The sequence below is a fragment of the Furipterus horrens genome, unplaced genomic scaffold, assembly GCF_987537825.1.
Source record: "Furipterus horrens unplaced genomic scaffold, mFurHor1.1.pri manual_scaffold_3, whole genome shotgun sequence".
Lineage (NCBI taxonomy): Eukaryota > Metazoa > Chordata > Mammalia > Chiroptera > Furipteridae > Furipterus > Furipterus horrens.
In genome coordinates, this window is record NW_028327173.1 from 95,600,586 (window position 1) to 95,626,739 (window position 26,154).

The following is a 26,154-nucleotide window of genomic DNA, read 5'->3' on the forward strand; positions in this document are numbered from 1 at the left end:
AGTCCCGGGTAATTGGGGGCCAAAGTATTTTTGTATGTGATCCACTTAAGAGCTCTTTTTCTCCAGCTGTTTCTCTCCAGCTAGCAAGAAATCCCGTGGCTTTTCGCTTTTCACAGCTAGGTACTATTTTGCTTTCCACTCTGTTGCTGTAGGCTGGAAAGCCCAGCTGGGGGGTTTAGACCCTGCCCTTCTCAGGGGGAACCCCCGGCTGCGGAGCTGTTTCTCAGTCCCTTCAGCTGCCACCCGTGGAAGTCCAGGCAGCCCTTTCGCGTCTCCGCACTCCCTACCGGTCACGTTGTGATGTAGCAGCCTTTTCTGTCTCTCTGTGGTTACAAGTGCTAAATTAATTCAGGTAGGAAATGACAAAATGGGTCTCCAGTCCAGCATGTCTGGTTTCACACCCCAGTCCTTCGATGTAACCGCCTTGATCACTTCTCTTTGGTTCTTAAGGTATACAATCATGCAGAAATAATTTTGTTTCTTTTAAACTATAGTAGTTATATCTCTTATTTCAGAGATCTATCCATACTAGGTATTCTTCACTTATTCCTTTAAATGTATTCCTCTTCCTTTTTAGCCAAGGAAACTTCTGCTAGTTTCTGCCAATGGGAGGTACCAGCACAAGATCAGAGGGTAGGGAGAGAGAGATAAAGAGATAGCTAGCTATTCATTTCCTATCCCATCCCTTACTATTCCTGCCAAGGTGTTCAGTACTTGCCGAGATCTTCCATCTGTATAAGGCCACAGTTCTTGTCAGAAGGCTGCTGGTCTATTGCAGTCCCAGGCTTCCCTCTCAGCACCATCCTCTTGCCTCTTCAGGCCTAAAGGTGTAACAGCTTCCTGTGGTTGTGAGCTGTTAATATATGAACTATCTTAAAATACCTGAAATATTAGTAAAGGTGACAGATTGAGAACGCACATCTAATTTCATTTCCTCCTGATCCCCCACGAAAAGTACAGTAATCTTTAAAATTCATCAGCCCTTAGGATGGGTAGAACAAGTGAGATAATGACAACACAAGGTTGGAGATTGGGAAGGTGATGGGCAAGTGGTAACTGACTTGGCAGATCCCAGTAGGGAAAGCCAAGAACCCACCTGATCTGTGTGGCAGAACTCCAAGGCTGGGATGATGGCCGGTATCCTCTCCTACTTCAGGTCATTGGGAGATCTCTAAACTGGACCCCATATAGAGCTGGGGGCCTGGGTACCATTTCATAATCAGAGATCAAGAAACACACACACACACCGATAGCTGTTTGATGACTGCCCTCTTTCCCTACGTGGCACCCAGAATGCAGGGAGCCAGACATACCTGCTAGGTAGGAGAATAGAAGAGTTTCTCTGGGGCTCTCACCAACTAAGAGGACAGCCCTAAAATCACTGACTTCCAAGTTTTCCAACAAATGGCCCAGCAATGATCAAAGTCAACTCCCTGCCTCTTGACCCTCATGCTCAGAGCTTTCAATCCACTTTTCAGTTTTTCATGTTTAAACACAAGCATGTAACCTAGGGTCACTGGACATCTGAGGAATGAATAATATGAAAGGTAGAGACCAAAGTGAATAGAAAAAACGATGGGAGGAAAGAGTATGTAGGGAGAAAATGAAAAACAAATTCATTCTCAGGGAGATAAGCAGTCACCAAGTAAGTAAACAAACACACCCTACTACTACTACAAAAAAAAAGAGAGAGAGACAAAAAGTGAGCTCTCGGAAATTAAAACATGATGAAGGCAAAATTAAGGAACGAAATATCAAGTTGAGGAAATCTCCCAGAAAGTGGAACAAAAAAATACAGAAGGATAGGAAATAAGCAAAGGAACATATACAAAGACTAGTTTGAGAGAGGGCCAACCTCGATACTGTGAGTTACAGAAAAGGACCCCAGAGGTGAGAAAAATACATAGGAGAGAAATGGGCTCTCCATCAGACTGGCCTACATTTCAAACCTTAGCTTGCTGGGTGGTCCTGAGCAAAGAGTAAACTTTTCTGTGCCCCTATGTCCTTATCCTGAAAATGCTTATTGGGTTATTATTGAGGGTTCAAATTAGTCCATGTCATGTACTAAGACCCACTTGGTACTTTTTACATTCTTAGTAAATGATAGCAATCATTAATTTTCATGTATGAGCACTACATACTACATATAGTCACCAAATTTTATTGGCTCTCCCTTTAAGTACATTTATAATCAAACCACTTCTTACCATCTCCACTATCACCACTCCTCCACCATCACCTCTCTCAGAATACTGCAAATTCTGGTTTCCCATCTCCCACCTCAGCTCTCCCTATCGTCTTGTCTCAACACTGCAGCAAAGGTGATCCTTATGAACTTTAGTTCCATCTGACACTTTTGCTTGAAACCATGAGAAAAGCCAAAGATTTTACCATTAACAAAATGGTTCCACATAATCTGAACCCCCATCCTCTTCTGACCTTGATTTTCCATTATTTCCCTTCCTTCACTCCTGGTAGGCTGGCCTTCTTACTGGACACTGAGTCTGCCAGGCAACGTCCTCCCTAAGGCCTTTGTACCTGCTGTTCCCTCTGCCTGGAATGATCTAGACATCTGAATGACATAATCATGTCCTCTTAATTCTTGCCTGATGAGGTCTATCTAGGTTACTCTAAAATAGCAACCACACCTCCCTATCCTTTCTATCTCCATTTCAATTATTTTCTCTTTAGCATTTAACATTTAAAAACATTTTGTTTTCATCCTCACCTGGGGACATTTTTTCATTGCTTTTTAGAGGAAGAGAAACATCAATGCAAGAGAGAAGTATCCACTGGTTCCCTCCCATACATGCCCAGACCAGGGATCATAAGCACCCAAACTGAGGATCGAACCCACAATCTAGGTCTGTGCCCTGACAGGGAATCAAACCCACCTTTCAGTTAAGGGACAACGCTAAAACTGAGTCATACCAGCCAGGGCAGCACTTATCATTGACTGAGATATTAAAATACTATGTTTTTTCTGTTCATGAGCATAGGATTTTGTCTCTTGTTCATCGATGCATTCCCAACAAGAATGATCTGCATGAGGCAGGCACTTAGTATTTATTGAATGAAAAAGAAACTATCCCAGACACGAGTTTCCAAACATCAAGAACAAAGAGAGAAGATCCTAAAAGCTTGCAGAGGTCACAACTCAGAATGTCATCAAACTTCTTGAAAGCAATTTGGGAAAGAGGTATACAACTGAAAAATAACTTCTGACCTAGAATTTATTCCCAATTTATCAGATAAGTCTGAGGGTAAAATAAAAGCATTTTGACACTCAAGATGTAAAAATAGTTTGCCTTCCATGCCTTGACATTACTGAAGATGTGCCTCACCTAAGGAGAAAGAGGAAAAAGCACAGGATCCTGCAATCAGATGTGATGCAGGCAAAAATCAAAGGAAACCTCCAGGATGACAACAAAGGGATGACAATTATTCAGTGAAGCACAACCAGTACAGACTGAAGAGGGGAGGGTCAGACCTCAGGCCTGACAAGTGAGATCACATTGTTGCAGCCTGATAAAACCTCTCATTCAGAAGAAAGGCAGGGAAGTTCCAGGACAGTGGCTGTGCAGCAAGCCAGACAGACAGAAGTGGCAATACCCAAGAGGGATCACACCCAGGGCAGGAAACAGAACCGATAAGACTACTGATAGGGCGATCCTTGTGGAAATGTGTGCAAAATGCCTATTAAGGAGTTTGAAAAGAATTAGCAGTAGATAAAAAGACAACTAAGTTCTGTGTGTATGCTATTTAACTTTAAGAAACAAAGAAAGTGAAACAGGAACATATATCATTTAGAAACATGGAGCTTGTAAGAAAAAACTGGAGGAAGTAGGGAGAAATGGGGCAGACCACTGGATTTTTTAAACAAGACATTCAAAATTATATATATTCCTTTAAAAATTTAAAATTAATTTTTAAAAAAACGCTAAACTTTCCAATTTCACCTATAATAATTTTTCTTTCACGACTTACCTACCACAATGTGATGGCGACAGATGTTGGAACCTAGGGCTCCAAGGTGGGGAAAAATGTGAGAGAATTTAAGAGTACTATGAAATAGTTTTATTGGCTCATAAGACCTTTGCATATAAAAAAATTACCCAAAACACTATGCAGTATTAAATCACAATTACATTTTTTTTTTACCAATTAAAACGACCCAGAATATAACTTTTAAAGGAAAAAAATCCTACAGAACTGAATTCTGAAGTGACATTATGACTTAAATACTTTGACAAAATAGATAATTCCTTATAACATTAATTCATTGCATAAAGCTGCCAGATACTTTCAGAAGCATAACCAATGCAGAGTGCAAATGAACACAATTTTAACCTTATAGATTTAGTTGAAGTAACTGTGCCTCCACCTAAGAAATTCTCAATTTCTGGCACAAAAAGTTGGTCTGTTTTAACTTCCACCAGGCAACCAACTTCACAATCCATTTACTCTCTTCCTGGCCATTTCTATTAAAAAAAAAAAAAAAAAAAGGCAACATCTGTTTGCTGTCTTAGCCTAAAAGAGTCAGCATCGCCTTTGCTTAAAGAAATCCACCCCTCTCAATTCTTCTGGCAGGTATTCCTGATCCACAGGCTCGCTGTACATGGGGTTGTACTTGTAGCCCTTGCCGTAGCCCAAATCCTTCATCAGCCTGGTTGGCGCATTTCTCAGATGCAGAGGGACGGGGGGCAGAGGCCCCTGGTGGTTTCGCAGGCAGGCTTTGACGTTGTTGTAGGCACTGTACACCTCAATAGACTTTGGGGCTCTGGCAAAATAGACTACACACTGGGCCAGAAGCACCTAGGTGAAAAGTAAACATTATGAAGGTGGCAGAAAGTTTCTGTTTTGCAAATGCTTTATGACGTCTCTAGTTAATTCTGAAAAGATTCCCACCATGCTTTCACCATCCCCGTTTCTGACTACAGCCTGGATAGCCACCTATGATAGAAAGAAGTAATTCCTACATGAGAAGAGAGGTTGAACCAACCAGTGGTGTTTTTTTTTTTTTTAAACTGAAGAACTTTTTATTCAATGAAGTTTTTCTTAAAACCCCAACATATAAAACAAATATGAAGCTGCTCTGTTTGTGGGTGAACTTACACAGACTTCCTGTCCAGCTCTTTCAACAATTCTGCCCCCAGGAAAGCTTGAGCACTTTCTCTGAACCTCAGACTTCTGGAAATAGTTTGAAACATGATCTTGTTGATACCTAAGGTCTCTTCTCTATAGGCTCTAAGCTTATAAAATAGAAGTTAAAAAGCCAAGCATCTTTTTCAGTGGGCCCATACATCAAGAGTGAAGGCAGAACATATATTCAAATCCACAAAGGGACAGAGCACAAGAGCAAGGAACTGATTTATAAAAGAACCGAGCTAATTACTTTACCTCACATTCGGGCATGCCTATAAAATGACAGCCTTGGTAGGCAGCAACTGCTTGTGTCAGTGCAGATGGGTCTGCCAGACCTGTCACACATACAGAGAAAAAAATGGAAGTTTAATTGACAATGCACAGCCCCGTCCTGGCCTGTCTACATGTTGTTAAGACTAAAGACCATCACTGCCTGTAAACTCTGTTAACCAAAACAATCACACTTAGCGAAATGGACTGACTTTCCTCTGATCTCATTAGCTTATCAAGAAATATTTACTGAGTGGTTCCTGTGTGCTGTCAAAAATTGTTTCCTCAGGAATAAAAATTCTATTATATCTAGTAGGAAAAATAAGACTGTATGTATAATAAACATAAGGGGTGAAGACAATGAAGCCTGTCGCAAGGATGGATACATTAAAAATAAAACATTTACTAACACCAAAGAAAAGTTTTTCTGTTCTTTTTCTTTAAACAGTGTCCAGAACCTTCCATTTCTATCTCAGGAGTGATCAAATTAAAACCCAAATACTTAACTGCAAAGCAAATTTAAAATATTTCTATTTCAATACTCATGTTAGGAAAACCACTACTGAAGAGGAACCAAAAGGGTAACTTTAAGAACATAAATACTCAAAAGCTCATGCACACACTATCAAGAAATAAACTCGGTTCCTAGTTAACTCTTTTTATCTTCTCCTTACCTGTCTCACATGGTACAAAGAAACTCTTAAGTCAAAAAGCAGCATTTCCTCCCTCCCCACCACCCCACACTATGTGGCCACCAGGTTCTGGGCCCTTCCCATCACACTCACCTATGTCCTCACTGGCAAACCTCACAAGCCTCCTTGCCACATACAGTGGGTCCTCTCCTCCTTCAAGCATGCGTGCCAGCCAGTAGAGGGAGGCACTCTGGTCTGAGCCCCGCATCGACTTATGAAGTGCAGAGATGCAGTTGTAATGCTCTTCTCCTGCACACCACAAAAAGCACCTGCTCAATTACTGGCAGAAGGAGGGAATCCACAGGGCTCATAGCAGTAGCCACCCAAGCCATATGTTGCTCTCACTTGGCTGACTTTAAGGAAGTTGAAACTAATATGGTACCTAGGACATCCTAAGAGAAGGTGGTTGGGTAGCTACCTTCAGGCTGTGCAGAGTGAGGGGACAGTGCCCTAGTATACGTGCTGGAGCAGGACCACAGTTCTCTGCAGGACCTGTGGACCTGTATGGTCACCCAGTCTAACTCAGAGTGGGAAGCTGCTGGGAAATTTGTGGGGTCCACACTGAATGTGAGCAAAGACCAAGTAAAGGGAGGGGCATTTACTTTGGTCCTTGTAAACCTCAGTAGATGAGTGAGACTCAAGGGTAGAAAGAGTGATTCCAACGTTTGGTTTCATCATGTGACCCAACTGTCAATTTGAGGAAAACTGACCCTCAGTCTGGATGTAACCATTAAAATAAAGAGCCAAGTGGCAAGAACAGCTGTTACAGCCCATTTATTCCTTAGTGTCATTTCCAGTTGTCTTTCTGATATCTGAAGCCTGTGGCCATTTAAATCTGGTGTGGGGACACATATATGGTCGGATCCCAGAAGGACTGACACATGGACTAACAGCTCTCACCCGGAAAGCATGGTAGCCCTTCTCCCTCACCACTTGGTCTTACCCATTGTTAACGAATCAGTGAAATGTGCTTTAGAAAATTACAAACATATGCATTTGCACACACTTCACTATGCTTTGACTACCATCTCTTTCTTAAATTTGAGGAGAGAGCACCATACTCATGCAAAAGTAGAAGCATTATCCTCATTAGTGTTAGTCCTTCCAGAGAAGCGCCTAGTCTTTGCTCCTCTCATCAAGCTGAGGCCAGCAAGACCATGATCTACTCTATACAGCATCTGAGCCCCGGGAATAAGTCCTGGCAACTGCCTGGTAAAATGATGTGACCTTCAGATGAAGAGAGCACAGGATAAAATGCCAACCTGCCAAAGGAGGAACCCCTGAGAGGCTGATTGTGGAGCCTGAGCACCTTCCATTTTTTCAGAGGAGCACCAAGGCAGACCAATGGCTTGAGCAGAGCTGCCAAATTTCTGAGGACAAACTGAGTTGTCACCTGTCCCAGGGCTTCCTCAGCTAAGTCGCAGTGGCACAGAGCCTGGCTGAAAGTGTCATGCATGAAATTCACATGGTTTTGGCCCACCACCTGCACAGGCCTGGACACTAGCCCTGCGCTCTGCTCACTCCCAGTGAGGAGCCTGGACATAGGGGGAGGCCAGGCAGTGCAGGCTTGGTCAACTCATGGACATGGAGGAGATGGATGAAGCCACCCTTCATTTCACATTGTGTCAAACATAAACAAGGAGGTGGCAATGAATCTCCAGCCACACATTTTCTTCTATCTTTACTGACGGTCAGCAATAAAAGGCAACATGGTTAAGACCTGCGCTCTGGAGCCAAGCAGCCTAGGTTTGAATGCCAAACGTACTAGCAATGGAATTACGGGCAAGTTACTGACCCTCTATGCCTCCTGGGGTTTCTCATTCATAAAATGGGCATTATAAGACTAGCTAACTCATAGGGTTGTATTAAATAATGTATGCCTGGTATGGAGTATGCACTATAGATAGTATAAGTGTTAGGATAGTATTCTATGCTAGCTTCAATTTTTGCTTTTATCATGTACCACTTTATAACTTAAAATTTCACATTATTTATGTAGAATCCTGACCTCAATGCATGGCAGAGAATGTGTTCTCACTTGGAAATTTCTTCACCCTGATGCAGAATTATCTGAGCTAGTTACTGGGCCCTACAAGTAACTATATACTAGATGACATTAAAGGAAATAATTAAAATCTGGGGATGAGAGTCTTTGTCTCATCAGAGTTATAAAAAAGCCCAGAAGTATAAGCTAGTAGGTTTCAAGGGCAATGCCTCTATCATCCCTACTGATGGAACATAGCCTGATTCTCTGGGATCTGAATTGTGTTTGAGAGTCTCTGGCTCAACTGTGGAGCAGGTATACTAAACACACAGAGCGGGGCAGGGTGGGATGTAAGACTTGTGGATTGTGTAAGTTCTTAAGACCTGACTCCAGGTGGCTTTCACTGCCCCCAGCTCTTCCTGGGGCAGCAAAGAGCTACAGAGAAGGTGATACCCATTGTGCATAGCTCCCCATGATGAAATGTGAGCCCCAAGAATAGGAACCCTAGGACTGGACATGTCTGACATCCATTATGTGTTTGTGTCCACGAGTAGGTATGTGTGAATGTGCATGAGTGTTCACAGGCTCGAGTGTTCCCATGGGTGTGAGAGATAAGAGTGTGAGTGCATGTGTGAGTGGGTGTGAGGTGAACGACATGCTCCAGCAGTGAGACTGATGACCGTGGGAGGTGCTGGCACGGAAGCACCAACTACAGTAGGGAAGGATACAGTCCTGTGGACCAGTCAGACCTGGAGTTGAGGATGAATTGAACCACTTGCTTTGTGAATTTAGGCAAGTTTTGTCATCTTTAAAATGAGGATAATGTTAATAGTTACCTCTTAAGGTTATTTTGAGAATTTAAAAAAAAAAAAAGACAATGTACACAAAATAATGAGATTCAGTGTTAGCTAATGTTATGTTAAATGGTAGCTTTCTGTTTTTTAACTGACAGTCTGAGAAAATGTGAAAGAACAGTTTTAACTGATCCAATCAAAATGAAGAGTCTCTTTTAGGATACCTACAAGTCGGGGAAAAAGACTACTGTGGCTGGAACCCCCACAAACAATGGGAAGTCCAGTATGTGGGACTAGTTTTACCTCTTAAAATTTTTAATTTTGTACTTATCTCCAATTCTTGTATTTGGCCAAAAATAAAGCAAAACTCTGTATCTAGAATGTTTTACTTTTCAGATTTCCCAAGCATTTATATGGCATTCAAGAGCACAGAGAACTGGCCATCTGAGATCCTTCAGTTATCAGAGGTGAAATCCCTGATAAGAGGCACATTAACATCAGAAAGCAAACAGAACTGTTTGTTAAATGCTTCCAATGTGTCCTTAGTGCTTATTAGCACCCCTTCCCCATCAGCAGAGGCGCACTAAGGCCGAAGACCTTCAGACTTCCCCAAGGTCACACAACACATTCTGTTCACTTATAAGGAGGTGGTTGGTGCCTGGAACCAAACTCATTCTTAAACTCCCCCACCCTTCCTCTAACCAGTACTCTCCAACATTAAAAAAACAAACAAAATGCATTTGGAAATACTGTTAAAAGACACGGTACATCTTACATGATATCTAGAAAGTTCAGTTATCAGCTGCTTTTTCAGGCATGGCTTTTAAGGTGTGGAAATTCTATTGCAATAGGACTCTATCCAGGATCACACTCAAGCCCTAGGAGTTCAGGCTAATCTACAGGGCACTTCTGCACCCATATCTTTTATAAAAAGATACAAATGTGCTGTACTAATGACATTTAATATTGCCAGGTCATGGATTTCATAAGGGCTGGTATTAAAATTAATTTCTGTAAATTCTACAAAAACAGATAACTTCATAAAGCAAAATAAAATTTTTTAAAAAGCTACTATAAAATAAAAGCATCAAGATCGAAATAAACTTCATGTTTCGTTCAGACTCTAGACTGAAGAATTTTAATTCTCATTAAACTAATGAGTCACTTATTTCAAGAGTCCTGTTGTTATTTACTACCATTATAAATGATCACAAGAACTACTGTCAACTGAATGCATGGTTTTTAAAAATGCTTGTGTTCTAAAATGTGTCATTAGCAAGTAATGGAAAAATAACTACCTTACAAGTTGAAGCCTGCAATTTCAAACCCGAAAAGTCCTGTCAGTTGTCATCAGAACAGCTTCTGTTCTGTGCATCTTTGAAGAAAGCTCAGCAAGTTATGTCTTTGAAATCACTGAGTGTTAGATTTAATTCCATTACCAACTGGGAAACATGTTGAAGCTTTGAACCCAGATGAAGGTCAGAGGCCTGGAAGTGAGAGTGTGTACACAACTTATTTCATTAAAGTTTTCCTCTTTTCACATTTCAGAGTTAATTACCTGCTCGATCATATAAAATGTGAGATTTCTGGAGGCCTTCCTTCACATCATTTTCAGTGATCAGTACTCTACTGGGAGAATAGGTTTGCCCACTCTTCTTACAAAACATCTTCCTAGAGCTTAATCTGGCCAGTACCGCCAGCTGCAGTCCATTCAATCCGGTTCGGGCATCTCCATTGCTGAGATAAGCCAGAGTGTCTACTGCTTTATCATCTATGAATACGGAGGGCCTGCAACACAACCAGTGTTAGTTATTTTCACACCCATATTATACAACTTTCATTCTACAGCATTTCTTAGCAAACTCATGTCTTAACAATGTCACTAAAAGCTACCATATGTTCAAGATTCCTGCTCTTTATTCTTAACTTACATTGTTAACATGGTTAAGCACTACTGAGACTGAGAACAGACCTGACTTTTCGTCATAAGGGTATTTCCCTGTAGAAGCACACATGTATAAGCATGTAAGAAGGAGACATGGAAAGTTTTAGAAAGTCACTATGGACATGTGGTTTCTCTGGTTTTATCCTACAGAAATAGTGAAAACTACAAAACACCAGTGCCTCATTACAATGTATAGAAAATATGCGTCGAATACAGTCCACATCCTGGACAACATTGGTATGCTCACTCAGACTACTTCCCATATACAGATGACATCACATCAGAAAGCTAGCTCTGAAAGGCTCCAGATCACACAGCTCAATTCCTTCATTTTACAAACAACAAACCATATAACCAATTATTCTAGACACAGCAGGACCTAGAAGCAGGTATCTGGAATTTTGGCCTGGGGTGCGCATGCTTGAGTATCAATCACTTGAAGTCTGCACAAAGTAGCAGAGGTCACTAGTCTGGACATCTAACAAAAGATTCTGCCAGACCTTAGCCATGAGACCTTAGGTATGTTATCTAGCTTCTGAAGGTCAGGACTAAAATTTATCATCACATTTCTTAATGTGGACCTTCATAAAGAAAGTCTGACAATGACTCATTATCAGATTGAATTGAGCAAAATGTTCATTTTTCTAGTCTATTTAGAAAAGATATCACATTTAGTTACTTAAGACGGGTCTTATTAAGTCCTGGCTAGTTGTTAGCAGCATAATTTTTCAGTTACAGCTCACCCACATCACTGCCAAATTTGAGCTGAAAATGTCTATTGTAATTAATAAGTCATTTAGGACTTTTCAAATCAGCTACTTGGAAAACAATGCACAGGCACTAACTGGACTGGATTAGGTGGGTGGGGGGCTGTCATGAAAGTGACCCAGTTTATCTTCAAAGGTCAATGTAGAATTCCTTACTGTACACCCATCCTACTACTTTAGTTGGTGAATGGCTAGTACCAATTTGCATTTAATTAACCAAAAGTTGTTTCTAACACCTTAAATTAGACTGTGTCATCTCATTTCCTAATTTACCTAAGCCAAGACTTCTAGTTAATTGTGATATCACACCACACACGAAACACTTCTTCTGTCTCATAGCTTGATAATGACTAGCTCTCTCATTAGACTCCTGACAGCCTCCCTGGCCTCAGAGCCATGGTTACAAGTCTGGAGGCCCATCCTTCTTCCTTCCTGACCAAATACTCAAAACATACACCAAGGCCACATCACTGCTATTTTGTAAAGCTGATAAACCATTTCTCAAGCAGGTATTACTTAGCAAATTTTAGATGATTTGGAAGAAAATGACATACAATATAAACCAAAAGAACATGTGTTAGGAGGAACCAATAACAGAGGTGTATGGTAGCACCCAATGTGCCCAAAACGGAAGGGCACACACCTCGTTTGGTTAATTTACTACACAATGTGTCTGTGAGTATTGGGGGGAGGGGAGGACAGGAAGAACCAAAATTGCCCGAGCATCTCATTTCATCAGAACTAACAATAGCAATACCTTCCATCTCCTTGGAAAACTTCCTAGCAACAAAAAGCCTGCAGGATCAGTTGCAAGAAGAAAAAGGAGTAAAGTGGGAGCCTTAATCAATCCTAACTGAGCCATCACCATGAGTCAAGCCATTTGTGGATCACATTTGTCATCTCTCCCTACCCACTAAACGTTGAGGCCTCAAGGATAGAAATTACGTTTTATTCTTTCTTTGTATCCCCAGTGCCTGGCAGAGAATAGGTATTCAATATCTGCACAATAATGAATGGACTAACTTCAATTTTCCCACAATTTCAGAGTGAAATTTATTTCCTTTTCAATTACAATATCTAGAAAGTATAACCCCACACTATCAAAATCCATTATCTCCTACCCAGGGATAACAGCAGCTACTATGGCCTTTGTTGAAGTTCCTTTATGGTCCATCCACCCCTTCAACCATAAACCTTACATCTAATTTACAACAAAATTGGGATCATACTATGTGTAGTTTGCATCCTTAACAGTTAAATAAGTTTCTGACAAACAATATACTCAGAACTCTAAATATTACTTCTTTACAAAATGTACATTATATTAAATTTTTAAATAGAGACAAAGAAGTAAAAGTCACTTACTGCGTATTACCTTAAACGTTAGTGTTTTGGTATATATTCTTTTTCTATGAATTTGTCTTTCATATGTAGAAACATGAGTGCTTTTGGGACAGAGAAAAAATGTGTGGCCTTTAATACTTTACTGCTTACTACAGTGTCCTGTTTTCACGAGTCCCATATAAAGCCAGTGAGTAGGCCCTTTGTTTCACAGATTTATAAACAACACACTGTGACTAGGCCTTTTTAAATGGGCATGCATTTTTGCGGTTGGAAAACAGGATCCTTCCTCCAATTTTTAAACTCTTAACAAAAGTCCTAGTTGTTCTATTGTTATCCTTTTGAATCAGGTTTGAAGTCATGAGGAATGTTAAGTGCTGCTGCAGTAAAACCAGAGCTGAGTGCTTTTACCTATGCTCCCACTACTCCATTCCTCCTCCCCTTCAATATAATTCACATTCCAAATTTCACCCCTGTCCAAAATGAATATGTTTAAACAGAAATGAATCTTCCAGTAATTCCATTCAAGTCATAAAAAGCGACTGCTGACAGAACTCATAATGGTCACAGAAATAAATCCCCAAGTGGAAACTTGCTATTAAGAACACTGTACGTATAGGCTGTCCAAAATGTTCTGCCTACCACTCAGTATTTCCTGAACCCTAGTTTATTCTTCCTAGGTTCGGAGGAGTAATAAAATGTGTGAAAATACCTTGAGATCTTAGGATAGGGAGCAGCTAAGAGTACTCAGGCCAAGAATAATGAAATAAGAGATATTTTTATTTATATTTGCAAAACTCCTCAGCAAACAGTAGCTACTGCACAAAGTATCTTGAAAGAGTGCTCCTAGTCCAGAGAATTTAACGTGATTTTTAAATTAAAGCATAAATTTATAATAAAGTTTTCCATTTAGAAGTAACTTTCCAAAGTTAGCAGAGGATTAAATGAGGCACAAATTTACTTTGGGGACAGAGTGCCCAAAATTCCATAGCATCCTATAGAGAAAGAAATAAGAGATTGTAAAATATACTGTTATAATGTGATTTAAAAACTCTCAATACAAAACCCTCAACTATTCTGTAATAAGAGAAAAAAATAGTGGTTAAAATAAGTGCTTTGGAAAAGATCAGATTCCTAGTTAATAAGACCTAGAAATCAAAGACATAGCCTAGTCTCTCCAACTGAAGACTTAAGCAGGAATATGGGAAACATGCTATAAAGACAGCTCCTTCCTTTCCTTTTTTTATTCCAAGGGTGTGAATCTTTCTGCCCATTGTTTTTCTGGTGAATGACATTGGAATTCAGATGATTCTATTGAGATGGTTGGATATCTAAATTGAAGGAGTGAGGTACTGAAAATACCTGTTACTTCATGGCAGAACAAAAGAATATACAGGGCTCAGTTAAACTCTTCCTAAATTACAAAACAATACTCGATGAATCTCTTTCACTAAAGAAAATAAACATTTCATGGTTAGGTTAACAACTGCTATGCAGGGGTCCTCAACCAAGAATATGCATCAGATTACAGAAAATTTCCCCCAAGTATAGCCTGTATTTTACCACAGATTTACCGATTCTGAAATCTCTAGGAATAGACCCCGAGCACATGTATTGTCAAGATGCGTCCCTGGTAATTGTAATGTGCAGATTCGGTTAAAAGGCACTACTGCTAAATTACAGCTGGGAATCTTGTGTCCCTGATACTTCACAAATGAATATAGTGTTGCCCTTACACAAAGGAACACAGAAAAAGATTAGAATATTAATACTTACCAGGAGCTATTTTAATTTGATACTAAGTAACTCTTTTAACTTCATACTTAGACCTCTTCTTACAACTGAGGGAACTTAATAATTAGAAACATGACTTCAAAAGCTGGTTCCATCCTCTTCAAACTGGGTGATCTTGGCACGTTACTTAACCCTTTTATGCCCATTTCCTCATCTACTAAAAAGAAGATAATAATATATACTTTGCAGAGGATTAAGTAAGACATGTAAAAGGCTTAGAGCAGTGACTGGACATCATGAGCTCTCAATTTTATGATTAGGAATGAGAATTATTTTAATTAGATTGGTCATAGTACACTGTATAGAACTATAAATCTTTAAGGCAGAGCCCTAAGCTCAGCTGCTTCCATGATAACCATAGTGAAAATAAAATGAAACTTGTTCCAAAAAGAAACTGTGAACTCACAGATGACGGCCCTGTCTGTTTAATCCCAGGGAGGCACACGTCTTTCCTAATTACACTATATCTAACACACTTGGTAGGAACATAGTGGGATAAACAACAGCACCAAGATGTGTGTCTAAATCCTAATCTCTGAACCTGTGAATATAACTACTATAAAATCTCAAGATTAGATCATTCCAGATTTAGTGTGGGTCCTAAATCCAATGACAAATGTCATTATAAAAGACAATAAAAGAAGACAGAGGTAAACAGGGGAGATGACCATGTGAGGATGGAAGCAGAAATTGGAGTGATTTTGCCACAACCCAAGGAATGCTGGGAGCCATAAGAACCTGAAAGGGAGGGCTCTCTCCTAGAGTCTTTGGAGGGGAGTGTGACCCTGACAACAGCTTGGTTTCAGACTTCGAGGCTCCACTACTGTGGGAGAATAAATTTCTGTTCTTTTAAACCACAGTTTGTGGTAATTTGTCATAGCTGCCACAAGAAGATAACTCTGAGATATGTTTCTAGCTGGCAGTGTTTTTACGTCGTTATTTAATGTATGTTAATGTAACATTTTTCTTTATATCAAAACATTTTAAGAAAAATTATTAAAATCCACAACTCCCGACCAGTACCTTTTATGCTAGTGTTCCACTCCCTTTCTTTCTATTCAGTGTTAGAAAAGATTATTTTTAAAAGGCAGGCAGAATAGTTCAAACTTTAAAAAAAAAACAAAACCACCGTGAAACAAACCTATAGCCATCCTGTTTTGGGCCATCTCATTTTGGAGTCACCTTGCCTGAGCTTTCCTCTTAGGATAGTCAGAGAAAAACCCTGGTCTCAGAGTCAAACCACACAACACCTTCACTTCAGGACAGAAGCCACTTCAACTCTTTCAACCAACTCTTGACACCCTATCTAGTTAAGACAGTAAACAGGCAATTACGGCCTCTCATTTCATTCTCTTCATGTCCCTAAGCTTACGCACTATTATTTGGTCTACAAACAACTGATTTTTTAGAAGTATTTTTATTTATTTATTTATTTAAAATATTTTACTTATTTTAGTGAGAGGGGTAGGGAAGGAGAGAAACATCCATCGGTTCCCTCTCACATGCCCCCAACTGGGGACCTGGCCCACAACGCAGGCATGTGCCCTGACTGGGAATTGAACAGGTAACCTTTTGGTTTGCAGGCCAGCACTCAATCTACCAAACCATACCAGCCAGGGCTATAGGTGTTTTTAAATACGCATGTGTCCAATGATGTGGAATTTACAATCCTTCAAAGCAGCAAGTACTGCGGGGTGATTAAACACTACCTTACTTTCTCATTTTCAATAGCACAAGCTCATCAGACTCTAAACCATGCATCTTTTTCCTGGCCTCTAAAATTAACCCAATGCACAGATAACATGTTTCATTGTACCATGTGACCAAAATGCTTAGCGAGCAAAATACATGAAAGCTGTTGATTACTAATACAAACCAAAGGAACTAATATAATTCAACATAAATTACCAGCTAACCTCCATCTTTCACTTCACAACCAAATCACAATTCAGTATATATACACTACTATTATGCAGATGTCACACTAAAGTTAAGAGGGCAAGAGGGAGATGATATGCTATTCTTTGGCCCTTCTTTCCTGTTGTCTGGAATATAAATATAATCGTTAAATCTCCAGTAACCCATTGCACTGGGGCATGAGGTAGAAGCCCTGTGCTGAAAATGGTAGAGCAGAAAGACAAGGTCCCATGTCCTTGATAATACTGTGAAGCTGGCTGGCTATGAGCTGCTTTTTTAATGCCCAAGGACCTTCAAACTAAATATGGGAGGGAAATAGAAAAAAAAAGAACACTTTTATCTCATGTTAATGAGAATTTATAGCATACAAGTGTATATTGTAGAAGAATTCACAATTCTTCAAGTAAAATCAAGAATGGCATAAGCATCTGCTTGATTTGTTTCCAGATTCAGTCCCTGCTCAGCTCCTCTCACACACAGCCTTAAACAGTCTGGGATTTCTCTGTAAATATTCTACTTGCTATTTAAGGCACCAAAGCATAAGAATACAACTGCACAATCACAGCATTCCAGAATGAGAGAGAGAGAGAGAGAGAGAGAGAGAGAGAGAGAGAGAGAGAGAGAGAGAGAGAGAGACAGAGAGAGAGACAGAGAGACAGAGAGAGAGACAGAGAGAGAGACAGAGAGAAGGAAATTATTTGGGGTCAAAAGTCTTTCCTTCCCACTAGATTAGTGTAACCAAATCTAATTTATGTCCACAAGAATGTATATGTAGTAAATGCTAGTCAGTAGAAATTTTAAAGTAAACTTTTACTTAAAACTAAAAGACAGCACAATCCACTATTAATGACCCATGGCAATTGGCCAGGTACTTCTACAAAGAAATTCCCAGTAATGTAAGAATTCTTTCTATGGCCTATGACATCTCCCAACTTAACTTCTTGCCAGAATTTCTAACAAGCAGACCAATTAAGCTTAATAATCTTTAATTTCACTCTGCTTGCTGCTAGTTTGCTCAGGCAATAGTATTTTTAAAAGATTATTGATAGCTGGGCAATGGGGCAATCATCCCTTATGCTGGACTATACAAAAAAAAAAAATTAAACTAATTCTCGCATACTAACAGCTATAATTTATTTAGTCATTCACAAACCATTTACTAAACATATGTTATACGGTAAGCACTGTGTTAGGTACTGAGGATATGAACAAGAAGGAAAAGTTTCTATACTAGCCTTTTCAGGAAGGTAGAAGATATAAGAAAGTAAACAAGAGCATGAAAAGCAGTCATACTTAGGATCAATTCTAAATGAGTGATAATGGAAAAAGTAAGTGATCTATTGGGTAGATGTGGTTTTCTCTGAATAGAAGGCAATTTTGGCAGATTACAAATTACTGGCTCACTTTTGTATCAGGCTCTCTGTCTCAGCAATAAAAAAAAAAACCTTAATTCTTTCACTTGCTCCTCTCAAATTTTAGCATGTGTGTTACATGGGAATCCTATTAAAATGTAGAAATTTTTTTTAAGATGAACTCCATGGTTCCACAGTCCTTCTCATTACAGTAGGATAGTGATTGGAGATGGAAAAACAAGTGCCCAGCATACAAAGGGCTCCCAAATATGAGTACACCTGACTGATACCAACAGGTTTCATACATCTTAACCACAATTCTGACGGCTATCCCATCACAACTATACTCTAAAATGAAGTGACTTGGTTCCACCTGGGGGTCCTTGGTCATGTTTCAGCTCTTTCCTGAAGCATAGCATAATGCCTCCTCTATTTGAGAAACAAACAAATGGGTGAGGCCAGACACACAGGGAGGGACTGTGGAAACCTAAACCCTAAGCTTGTCTTATACTGTAATCCTCATAGAAGAATAGCTCCAGAACTTGGCCTCAGGGCAGGCATGCACCAGCAGCTGTGGGGTCCACAGCATGAAGAAGCAGGCATTAGCCTCTCATCACACCAGATTATGTTCCACTACATTATTTCAGCTGACATGTGAATCAATGACATCTGAAGAATATAGTCTAATATAAATAAAAACCTGTGACTCAAGTAATCTAATTCTCTATGATATACACCCTAAGAATTAAGGAACTCATACCACTCATGATACAGAAATAGACTACCTAAAGGGAAGGGACAGCCTCTAATGTGTCTTCTTCAATTAAAATTACTTTATCTTCATGGAACTGAGTTTGACTTTTAGAGTACGCAAAAATTATTCTAAAATGGTTTAAGGGATTTTATGGTACCATTTACATTAATTTTTACTTAATACTTTTTAAAGAAGAGTAAACTGCAGGAAAAGAAGAAATTGGAATCTGAGTATAAATCTCAGAAGAATTAAAAGAATATAGATACAGCAAGTATAAGCTACAAAACATCTTAAAATAAATATTAGCAGAGCTATAGTTGTTGGTATAATTCAGTACTTCCCTTCTCTTTCGTTTTTATTACTAGATCAACATTTCTTCTCTGTCCCTACCCTCTTCTTACTGCTTACTGTCCATCCCTTTCTGGGCCCTGCCAGTGTATTCTGTGGGAGGTGTGTGACCCCAGGATATTGCACAGGCAACTTACTCAGAACTGCTGTTGCTGCTGTGGCTCAGAGGGTCAGTGGGATGGCTGGAATCTAGGATGTGGATGCCCAGTGAGTTGACTGCTCGCATTAAAATAGTCACCATTGCCTCTACTGGAAGCTTCTCAAGAACAATAACCCTACAGCGGCTCAGAAGAGCAGCATTGACTTGGAAGGATGGGTTCTCCGTGGTTGCCCCAATCAGAGTGATTGTTCCACATTCCACATGAGGAAGGAAAGTGTCCTAATCATGGGAGGAAAACAGAAGAAATTGATTCCAGTCAACAACCTGCAGAATCCTATGTAAGTTGGCTATCCATTCCTTCCTTTTTCTAATATTGATTTCAGGAATAGCAGCTTTATATTCACTGAATATGGATGTAACAAGAGAGCACAACTAATGCTTTTTAAGCTGACAACACATCTTCTGGATTGCCAATGTCTAAGCCTGCTCTCTTGCTGGTAGACTAATAGCTCAAAGTAGAATTCTATTGTAGTTTCAACATAAACGATTTCTTTACTTATAAAAGTATCTTCTATCCCAATGCCAAACTGATATAGTTTAAATATAGCAACTATTTATTTACAAAGTCTAAGAAAACACAAAAACATTAATATTTCCAAAATCTTCTTCCACTGTAAGTACTCCGTCATATTGTTATCCTTCCTAATAAACTTGGTAAAAAACAGTTATATATCTGTATCTATTTCAGTGAATATTTAACTTCCATGTGTTGCTTATGGGGAAGAAATGCTAAGATGAGTCAATGGTTCAATATAAAATCTAGAGTGCTAACATCCAGTCAGAACTCTAAGGATCTATTTAGTCAAAGATTCATATCAAGTAAAAAAGCTTAGTAGGGCTTTGTAGAATATTTCTATCTCTGACAAAAAAGCTGCAACAAATATATATTTAAAAAGTATACCTGAAAAAAAAAAGGCTTATATTTAGGAAGAATACAAAAGTGGCTTTGTTTTCAAAAACAGTGCTTTTACTTATACTTTAGAAAGCTATTTAAATAAGTAGTAACTTTCACCTTGACAAGAACATGAAGTTATAGAGAACAAACCCTATAATCTTGAAAATAAAAAGTAACACTTTATAGGGGAGAAATTTAAAATTAAAGTTAAACTTTTCACTATGACTGTTGATATTTAGATTAAAAATTTCTAAAAATTTGAAACTTTGATGCAAAGCTTCTTTTTTGGTATGTATAGCTCAGGGATACACTAATTTCATTTATCAGAAAGGATTTTCTTGTCATAAAGAACACTAAGGAAAAGTGGAGAAATAGGCTCAAGAAGATAGGTTGGCAGTCTGTGCTTCTTTGTAGACAGAGTTAATAATAATAACAGTTCCTAGCATTACCAATAGTGCTTAATGCTTTCCAAAGTGATCTCACATACTTTATATTCTATTTAATTAATGTTCACAATGACCAAAAGGTAGAGAAGTTATACCTGCTGAGATTTATTGAACCGATGAATCTCATCAATAAAAAGTATGGTTTTCCTTTTGAAAAAACTCTTTTCATTTTGAGCTTGTTTTATGACATCTCGCACATCATTTGTCTTGGCATTTGTTGCAGACAATGTCACAAATCTTATGCTATGTTTTTTGCTGTTGTTGGCTATGATGTGAGCCAGGGTGGTCTAGAAAAGATGACAGAGTTTGGAAAGTTGATCAGACACAGAGAAAAAAAGCACTCATGGGTATAAATAAAAGCAGCATAAGCACGATTTACCAAGCAACTTGACCTCTGAAAAATACTTAACAGCATATATACAATTTGAAATATCACAGCATGTTATCAGAAGAAAAATAAATAAATAAATAAAACAGGAAAGTGACTAAACCTTAGGCTAACCCTGTTTCTTTTCCTTTGTACCTAACTCCATTTGATATCTTTTTTTTTGTGGGGGGGAGGGGGTGGTGGTGCAGGGAGACTTTAAGATTTTTGGAATCCCAGTAAAAAGAACAGTTGTTTTGATTTAGCAGAGCCTGGCTGACAGCTGTGACCTCTTCCAGCCAAGAAAGCATAAGCTGAAGGACTGAGTATATAACTGAAGTGCAGGATCATAGACTCTATCAATTCCACAACTGGAAGCTTATCATTGCAGCCCAGAAGAGGAGTCAGCCTTTGAATTGAGAGACCAATGGCAACTGCCAAGCAATTAAGATGACTGCATGCCACTTCTGAATGTCTACTTTGGAAGGAGGTGAAACAGTACTTTGATCTTGTTAGTACTTACCAGAAAACAATGGTGATCCAAGGAAAATACTGCTCAGTGCCTGGCACTTAATGGTACTCTACAAATTTGCATATGCTCTTATTAACAGTATTATTATTGTCAGCAAGATAGTAATAAGGACAGGAATAAAGCAAAATGGAAGATTGTTTAACCAGAGTCAACTTTGCCGTGAATGAATGGAAGTGTGGCACTTTAATTTTCTACAGGTTGTATAGCACCCCTGGATACTTAAATTTCTTAAAGTTGTATAGCACCATTAGATCCTGTGGCTGCTTCTTTAGCAGATTCCATCCTATTGGCTCCCATGCTACGTATGTACAGGCTTGTGACTAGTTACCAACCACTACACTGAGGAGTACAACCATTCAATTTCCTGTCCAGCATCTTCTGAATTTACCCTAACTCATCTCCCTGGGGACTTTTTTCTTGCCATATGGGACCATCAACAGCTGATCAGCCATTCTCATGTTCTTATGTAAAGACTTCACAGACAATAAAAATGCTACTACTGCTCAATCTTCTAAATGGGGTAACAACTAAATCTACCACCACAGAAAAGTGTTATTTGGGTTAGATCTGATTTATACTGGGCCAAAAGGAAAGTATGAATGCAAACAAGAAGGCACAAAAGGAACAACATGCATTCCAGGACCTGGGGTAAAGGGAGATGTGATTAAGTTGTGGGAAATGAAGCCGGAAAGAAAAACTGGATAAAAAAAATCATAAGAGTCCTTGTGTGCTCAGGAGCCGGAATATGAAAGTTATGAGAGCCCCTTTACACTCTGATCCTGAATGTTGCCTTTCATCTACTGGTACTCATTCTTCTCCCTCTTCCTATGAATTTAAAAAAAAAAAAAATCACATATTTAAATACCTCAGCCCACTCTTTTTCAGTCCTAACACCACACTGTTTTTCAAGTGTTCTAATGCCATGTTTTCTAGACCCCGATATCCTACCTGCCCTCCTCTGGACTTGTGGTAATTCCTAGCAAGGTATATAGAACTAGACGGACATCAATACTGTACACTGATGTTTCTTATCTAAAGTACATGGCATTATGAGGACAGTTATGGAAATGCTAGATGAAAATGACTTGCAGAGGGAAAAGAAGGTTCACATTAGTCTTGCTGAGCAAATAGTTCCAAAAATAAATAAAAATCAATCTGTTAAAATAAACAGAGCTAGATGGAGGAGAAGGAAGCACAATAGAAAGTAAAAAAATTTTTTTGCCTTTTTTCAAAACCGAATTCGTATACCTACAAGTGTAATATACAAATGATCCTCTGCAAATTGTAGCATGCTATTTCCTTGAGAATTTGGTCATTAATGTGGCGTTGGAACACAAAAGTGGATCAAATCTAAGAGTCCACATATTCTTGTAAACCTCAAAATTCATAAATTCTCATTTTGACAACGACAGAAAACGGGTCTTAAGAATCTGGGTGGATGTGTCTTTATCACATCCATCACAACTCTACCTGTGGACCCCGCACCGCCGGCTCAAAGGTTACCTGACGCCCTGCACGCTTAGGCCTCAAGATCCAGAAACAGGCAGATTCTTCGGGGTCGGCCAACGCCGAGACTCTCTCACCGTTAGATCCACGCCCTGGCCTGTGGAGATCCACACTCAGAACCTTTCTTGCAAGGCGACACTCACTCACCTTGCCACAGCCCGGCGGCCCCCACAGAATGAGCGAGGGGATTTCGTTCGTCTCCAAGAGGGACCTGAGCAGGGTCTCCTGCCCCACGACTCTGCTCTGCCCAATGTAGTCCTGAAGCGTGTCGGGTCGCATCTTGTCGGCCAGCGGCTTGCCCTCCAGCATCTGCCGGATCTCCTCCGTCGCCAGCGCCCTGGAGTGTGGGCGGCCTCCGCTGTTGGCCCCAAAGGGAGCGGCGTCGGCATCCCAGTGGCCCGGGTCCCCTTCGCCTTCGCCCATTGCCTCTTCTTCCTCCTGCACCTCCGCCTCGTCCCAGCTCCGCGGAGACGCGCTATCTGCCGCGGCGGCCGCAGCCGGCGGCCTCTTCCCCGAGCCCGTTCTCCCTGGGCTGCTGGAGCGCGCCACTGGGAAGTCGGGGATGAGGCGGGCGCCGCTGGGCGTGGGCGGCGCGTCGTAGCTCTCCCGGCTCTCTGTCTCGCCGCATTCGTCGCCCTCATCGCCCTCGCCCTCGCTGCTCTCGGCCGCCGTCGGGGTGGCCGGCTGCTTCAGCGCTGAGCTTTCGGAGAGCCGCCGCTTCTTAGTGCTGGGTGGCGAGAACCTTTTGGGCCGCTCCCCCGCGCGGTGCGGCCCGGTCCCGGGCTCCGCGTGCCCCGCGGGGTTGAGCAGAAGACAGCGGTCAAGGTGTGAGTTGATGTGTGCGGCTGGCATCATCTGCTGGCACACGGGGCACTGCACCTGGTGCATCTGCGACAGGAAAGGGTCGTCTTCCGGCCCGCTCACCTCCATGGTGGTCGCCGCCCTCCTCGGCGCGGTCGCACCACCCCTGCGCACGCCGAGGTCTCGCTAGGCCCCGCGCCGCGCGCCCCTCGTTCCAGGAGGCGGCAGGAGGCGAACCGACCGGGTGAGGGCGCCGCTCATGACTCACGTCCCGGAGCTTCCCGCGTTGGCCCGCCCTCAGCCGGCCTCGCCTCCAGCGGCGTCTCGCGGGGCGTGTCGGGAAGAGCACTCCGCAGACGTTGCGGCATCCGTTAGAGGCAGCGCGCGGTATCCGTATTCCGCCGCCTGTCGGGAAGTGTAGTTCTCACGTCAACTTTCCGGCGACCTGCGGGCCAACTTTATGAGGGGCGGATGGTGCCGGCGGGTTGTGCGTGCGCAGGCTTCCACAGCAGCGAGAACGGTTCCCCCACGCACCCTTTCAGGCCGTTAACATGTGGGCGGTGTCCGTAAAACCGCCCCTAAATTGCGCCTGGGAAAGCAACTTTCCACGCTCGTGACCACAGCGGGGTTGTGGGGAGGTCGGAGGGGCCGAAAGAGACCCTTGGCGGGCTGCTTGTAATTAAAGGGAAAGGGTGTGAGAGGGAGGTGACTCAAAAAGCTCCAGTAGGAAACAATTTCAAGAAAAGATTCAAACTACACGTGGGAACAAAATGTTAACCTAAGCAAATGCTGAGAAATACAAATAAAGAGAACACCCCTTCCCCGCCCTTTTGGGTTTTTTGCCTTTTAACCAAAGGCCTTCTTACTTGAGAAACAGGCATGCCCCTCTCTGTTTAATAGTTAAAAATTAGAAACATCTAATTTTAAATGGTTTGTCAAGTTAGAGTATAGTCATCTCCATAGGAATAAAATATCAGGCAACCATTTAAAATTACATTATAGACAGTGACAGAAAATGCTCACCATAGATTTAAAAAAACCTGTGTATGGTATTCCACACCTTTGAATGATAGGATTACTGCCTTCTATGACTATCTGTTTCAAAAATGTGTCACAAACGTGAATTTTTGGCATTTAGAGGTAGAAAATAAATTGATGGAGAATGAAAAGGAAAATAATTTTAGAAAAGAAAAACTTTTCCTAAAAGTTGACAAAGATTGGATTTTTAGTTACACAAGAAGATCTTGAAACTTACCAAGAAGCAAACACCTAAGGACTGTATTAGCCCTTTCATTAAAGATGATTTAAAGAGAAATGACTCACAGAGAACTACAGTTAGGTTAAGGATAGTATTAAAAAGAAAGGGCAAAACGAGCGTTTTGGTTTCTTTTTTTTTTTTTTTTTTCTGTTGATAGTGGATGTCAAGTATGTGTCCTGTCAACTGAAGGTCATTGATAGCAGTTGGGGTTTGGTGAAGAAGGAAATGTTACTCAGTGCAAACAGCTCAACTGGGTGCCATAACAGCACAGCTACAGGCAAGCCCCCTGGCAAGGCCTTTTACCACCCAGCTTGAGTCTCAACTTTAGCTAGGAAAAGCACAACCCTCCCCCAAAAGTTTAAGTGTCCTCTGAGCCAGAGAGAACCTGGTTTATATAGACAGAAGTCCCTTCCCTGGTCCCTTGATTGGCCCATCCTCATGCAAATAAGGACTCCAAATCTCAGTTTGAGTGCCGCCCCCACCCCACCCCCACCCTGCACTGAAAGGCACTATCCTGATTGGTTAGAATGAAGCTGCTTTGATTAACTGGTGAAGATGCTAACTAGGCGGGAAGGATATAGCTGTGCAGCTCCTCTTGGACAGGAAAGACTCAGTCCTGTTGGTTGAAATAGGTTTTTAAGGGCTGGCTCAACTGGCAGGAATACAGCTGTAGGCAGGTAGTTTAGTGCAGAGGCAGCTAGTTCAGTTTAGGCTTCTCTCTGAAGTTCAGTTTGCATGAGAAGCCCCTGTAAAGAAACGGCTGCTAAGCTCTTTTTAAAATTTGAGCCCAGTTAAGCCACCAGGAACCTCTTGTTATCTCCTTTCTTAGAGTCCACAGTCCCAAACTCCTGGCAAATGTTAAGGTGAGTGAACTCCATATTTTGGATGATTTTTTTCTAACTAGATATGTTAGGCTCAAAAAGAAATTTAATAGAAAAGCAACAATGAGTTGAGTAAAGAATCTTTATTCTTTGGCCATTATATAATTAAATTGTACAAAAACGGGGGATTCTAAACTTCTATAGCTTTGTACTTATCTCCCAGAGCAACCATCACAGGAATATCCAACACAAGTACTTTGAGAAGAGG

At 40.8% G+C, this 26,154-nt stretch overlaps 1 protein-coding gene across 1 annotated transcript; it reads right to left on the reverse strand.

The window, feature by feature from the left end:
- Window positions 1-4,057: 4,057 nt before the first annotated feature.
- Window positions 4,058-24,136, reverse strand: WRNIP1 (WRN helicase interacting protein 1). The gene is made up of 7 exons (XM_090269909.1): window positions 23,154-24,136; window positions 20,700-20,891; window positions 19,241-19,482; window positions 10,444-10,673; window positions 6,201-6,356; window positions 5,401-5,480; window positions 4,058-4,815 (listed from the first exon to the last, which is right to left on the reverse strand). The coding sequence occupies exons 1-7, from the start codon at window positions 23,934-23,936 to the stop codon at window positions 4,540-4,542; spliced, it is 1,959 nt and encodes a 652-aa protein (XP_090126035.1). The 5' UTR covers window positions 23,937-24,136; the 3' UTR covers window positions 4,058-4,539.
- Between the last annotated feature and the right edge of the window lie 2,018 nt (window positions 24,137-26,154).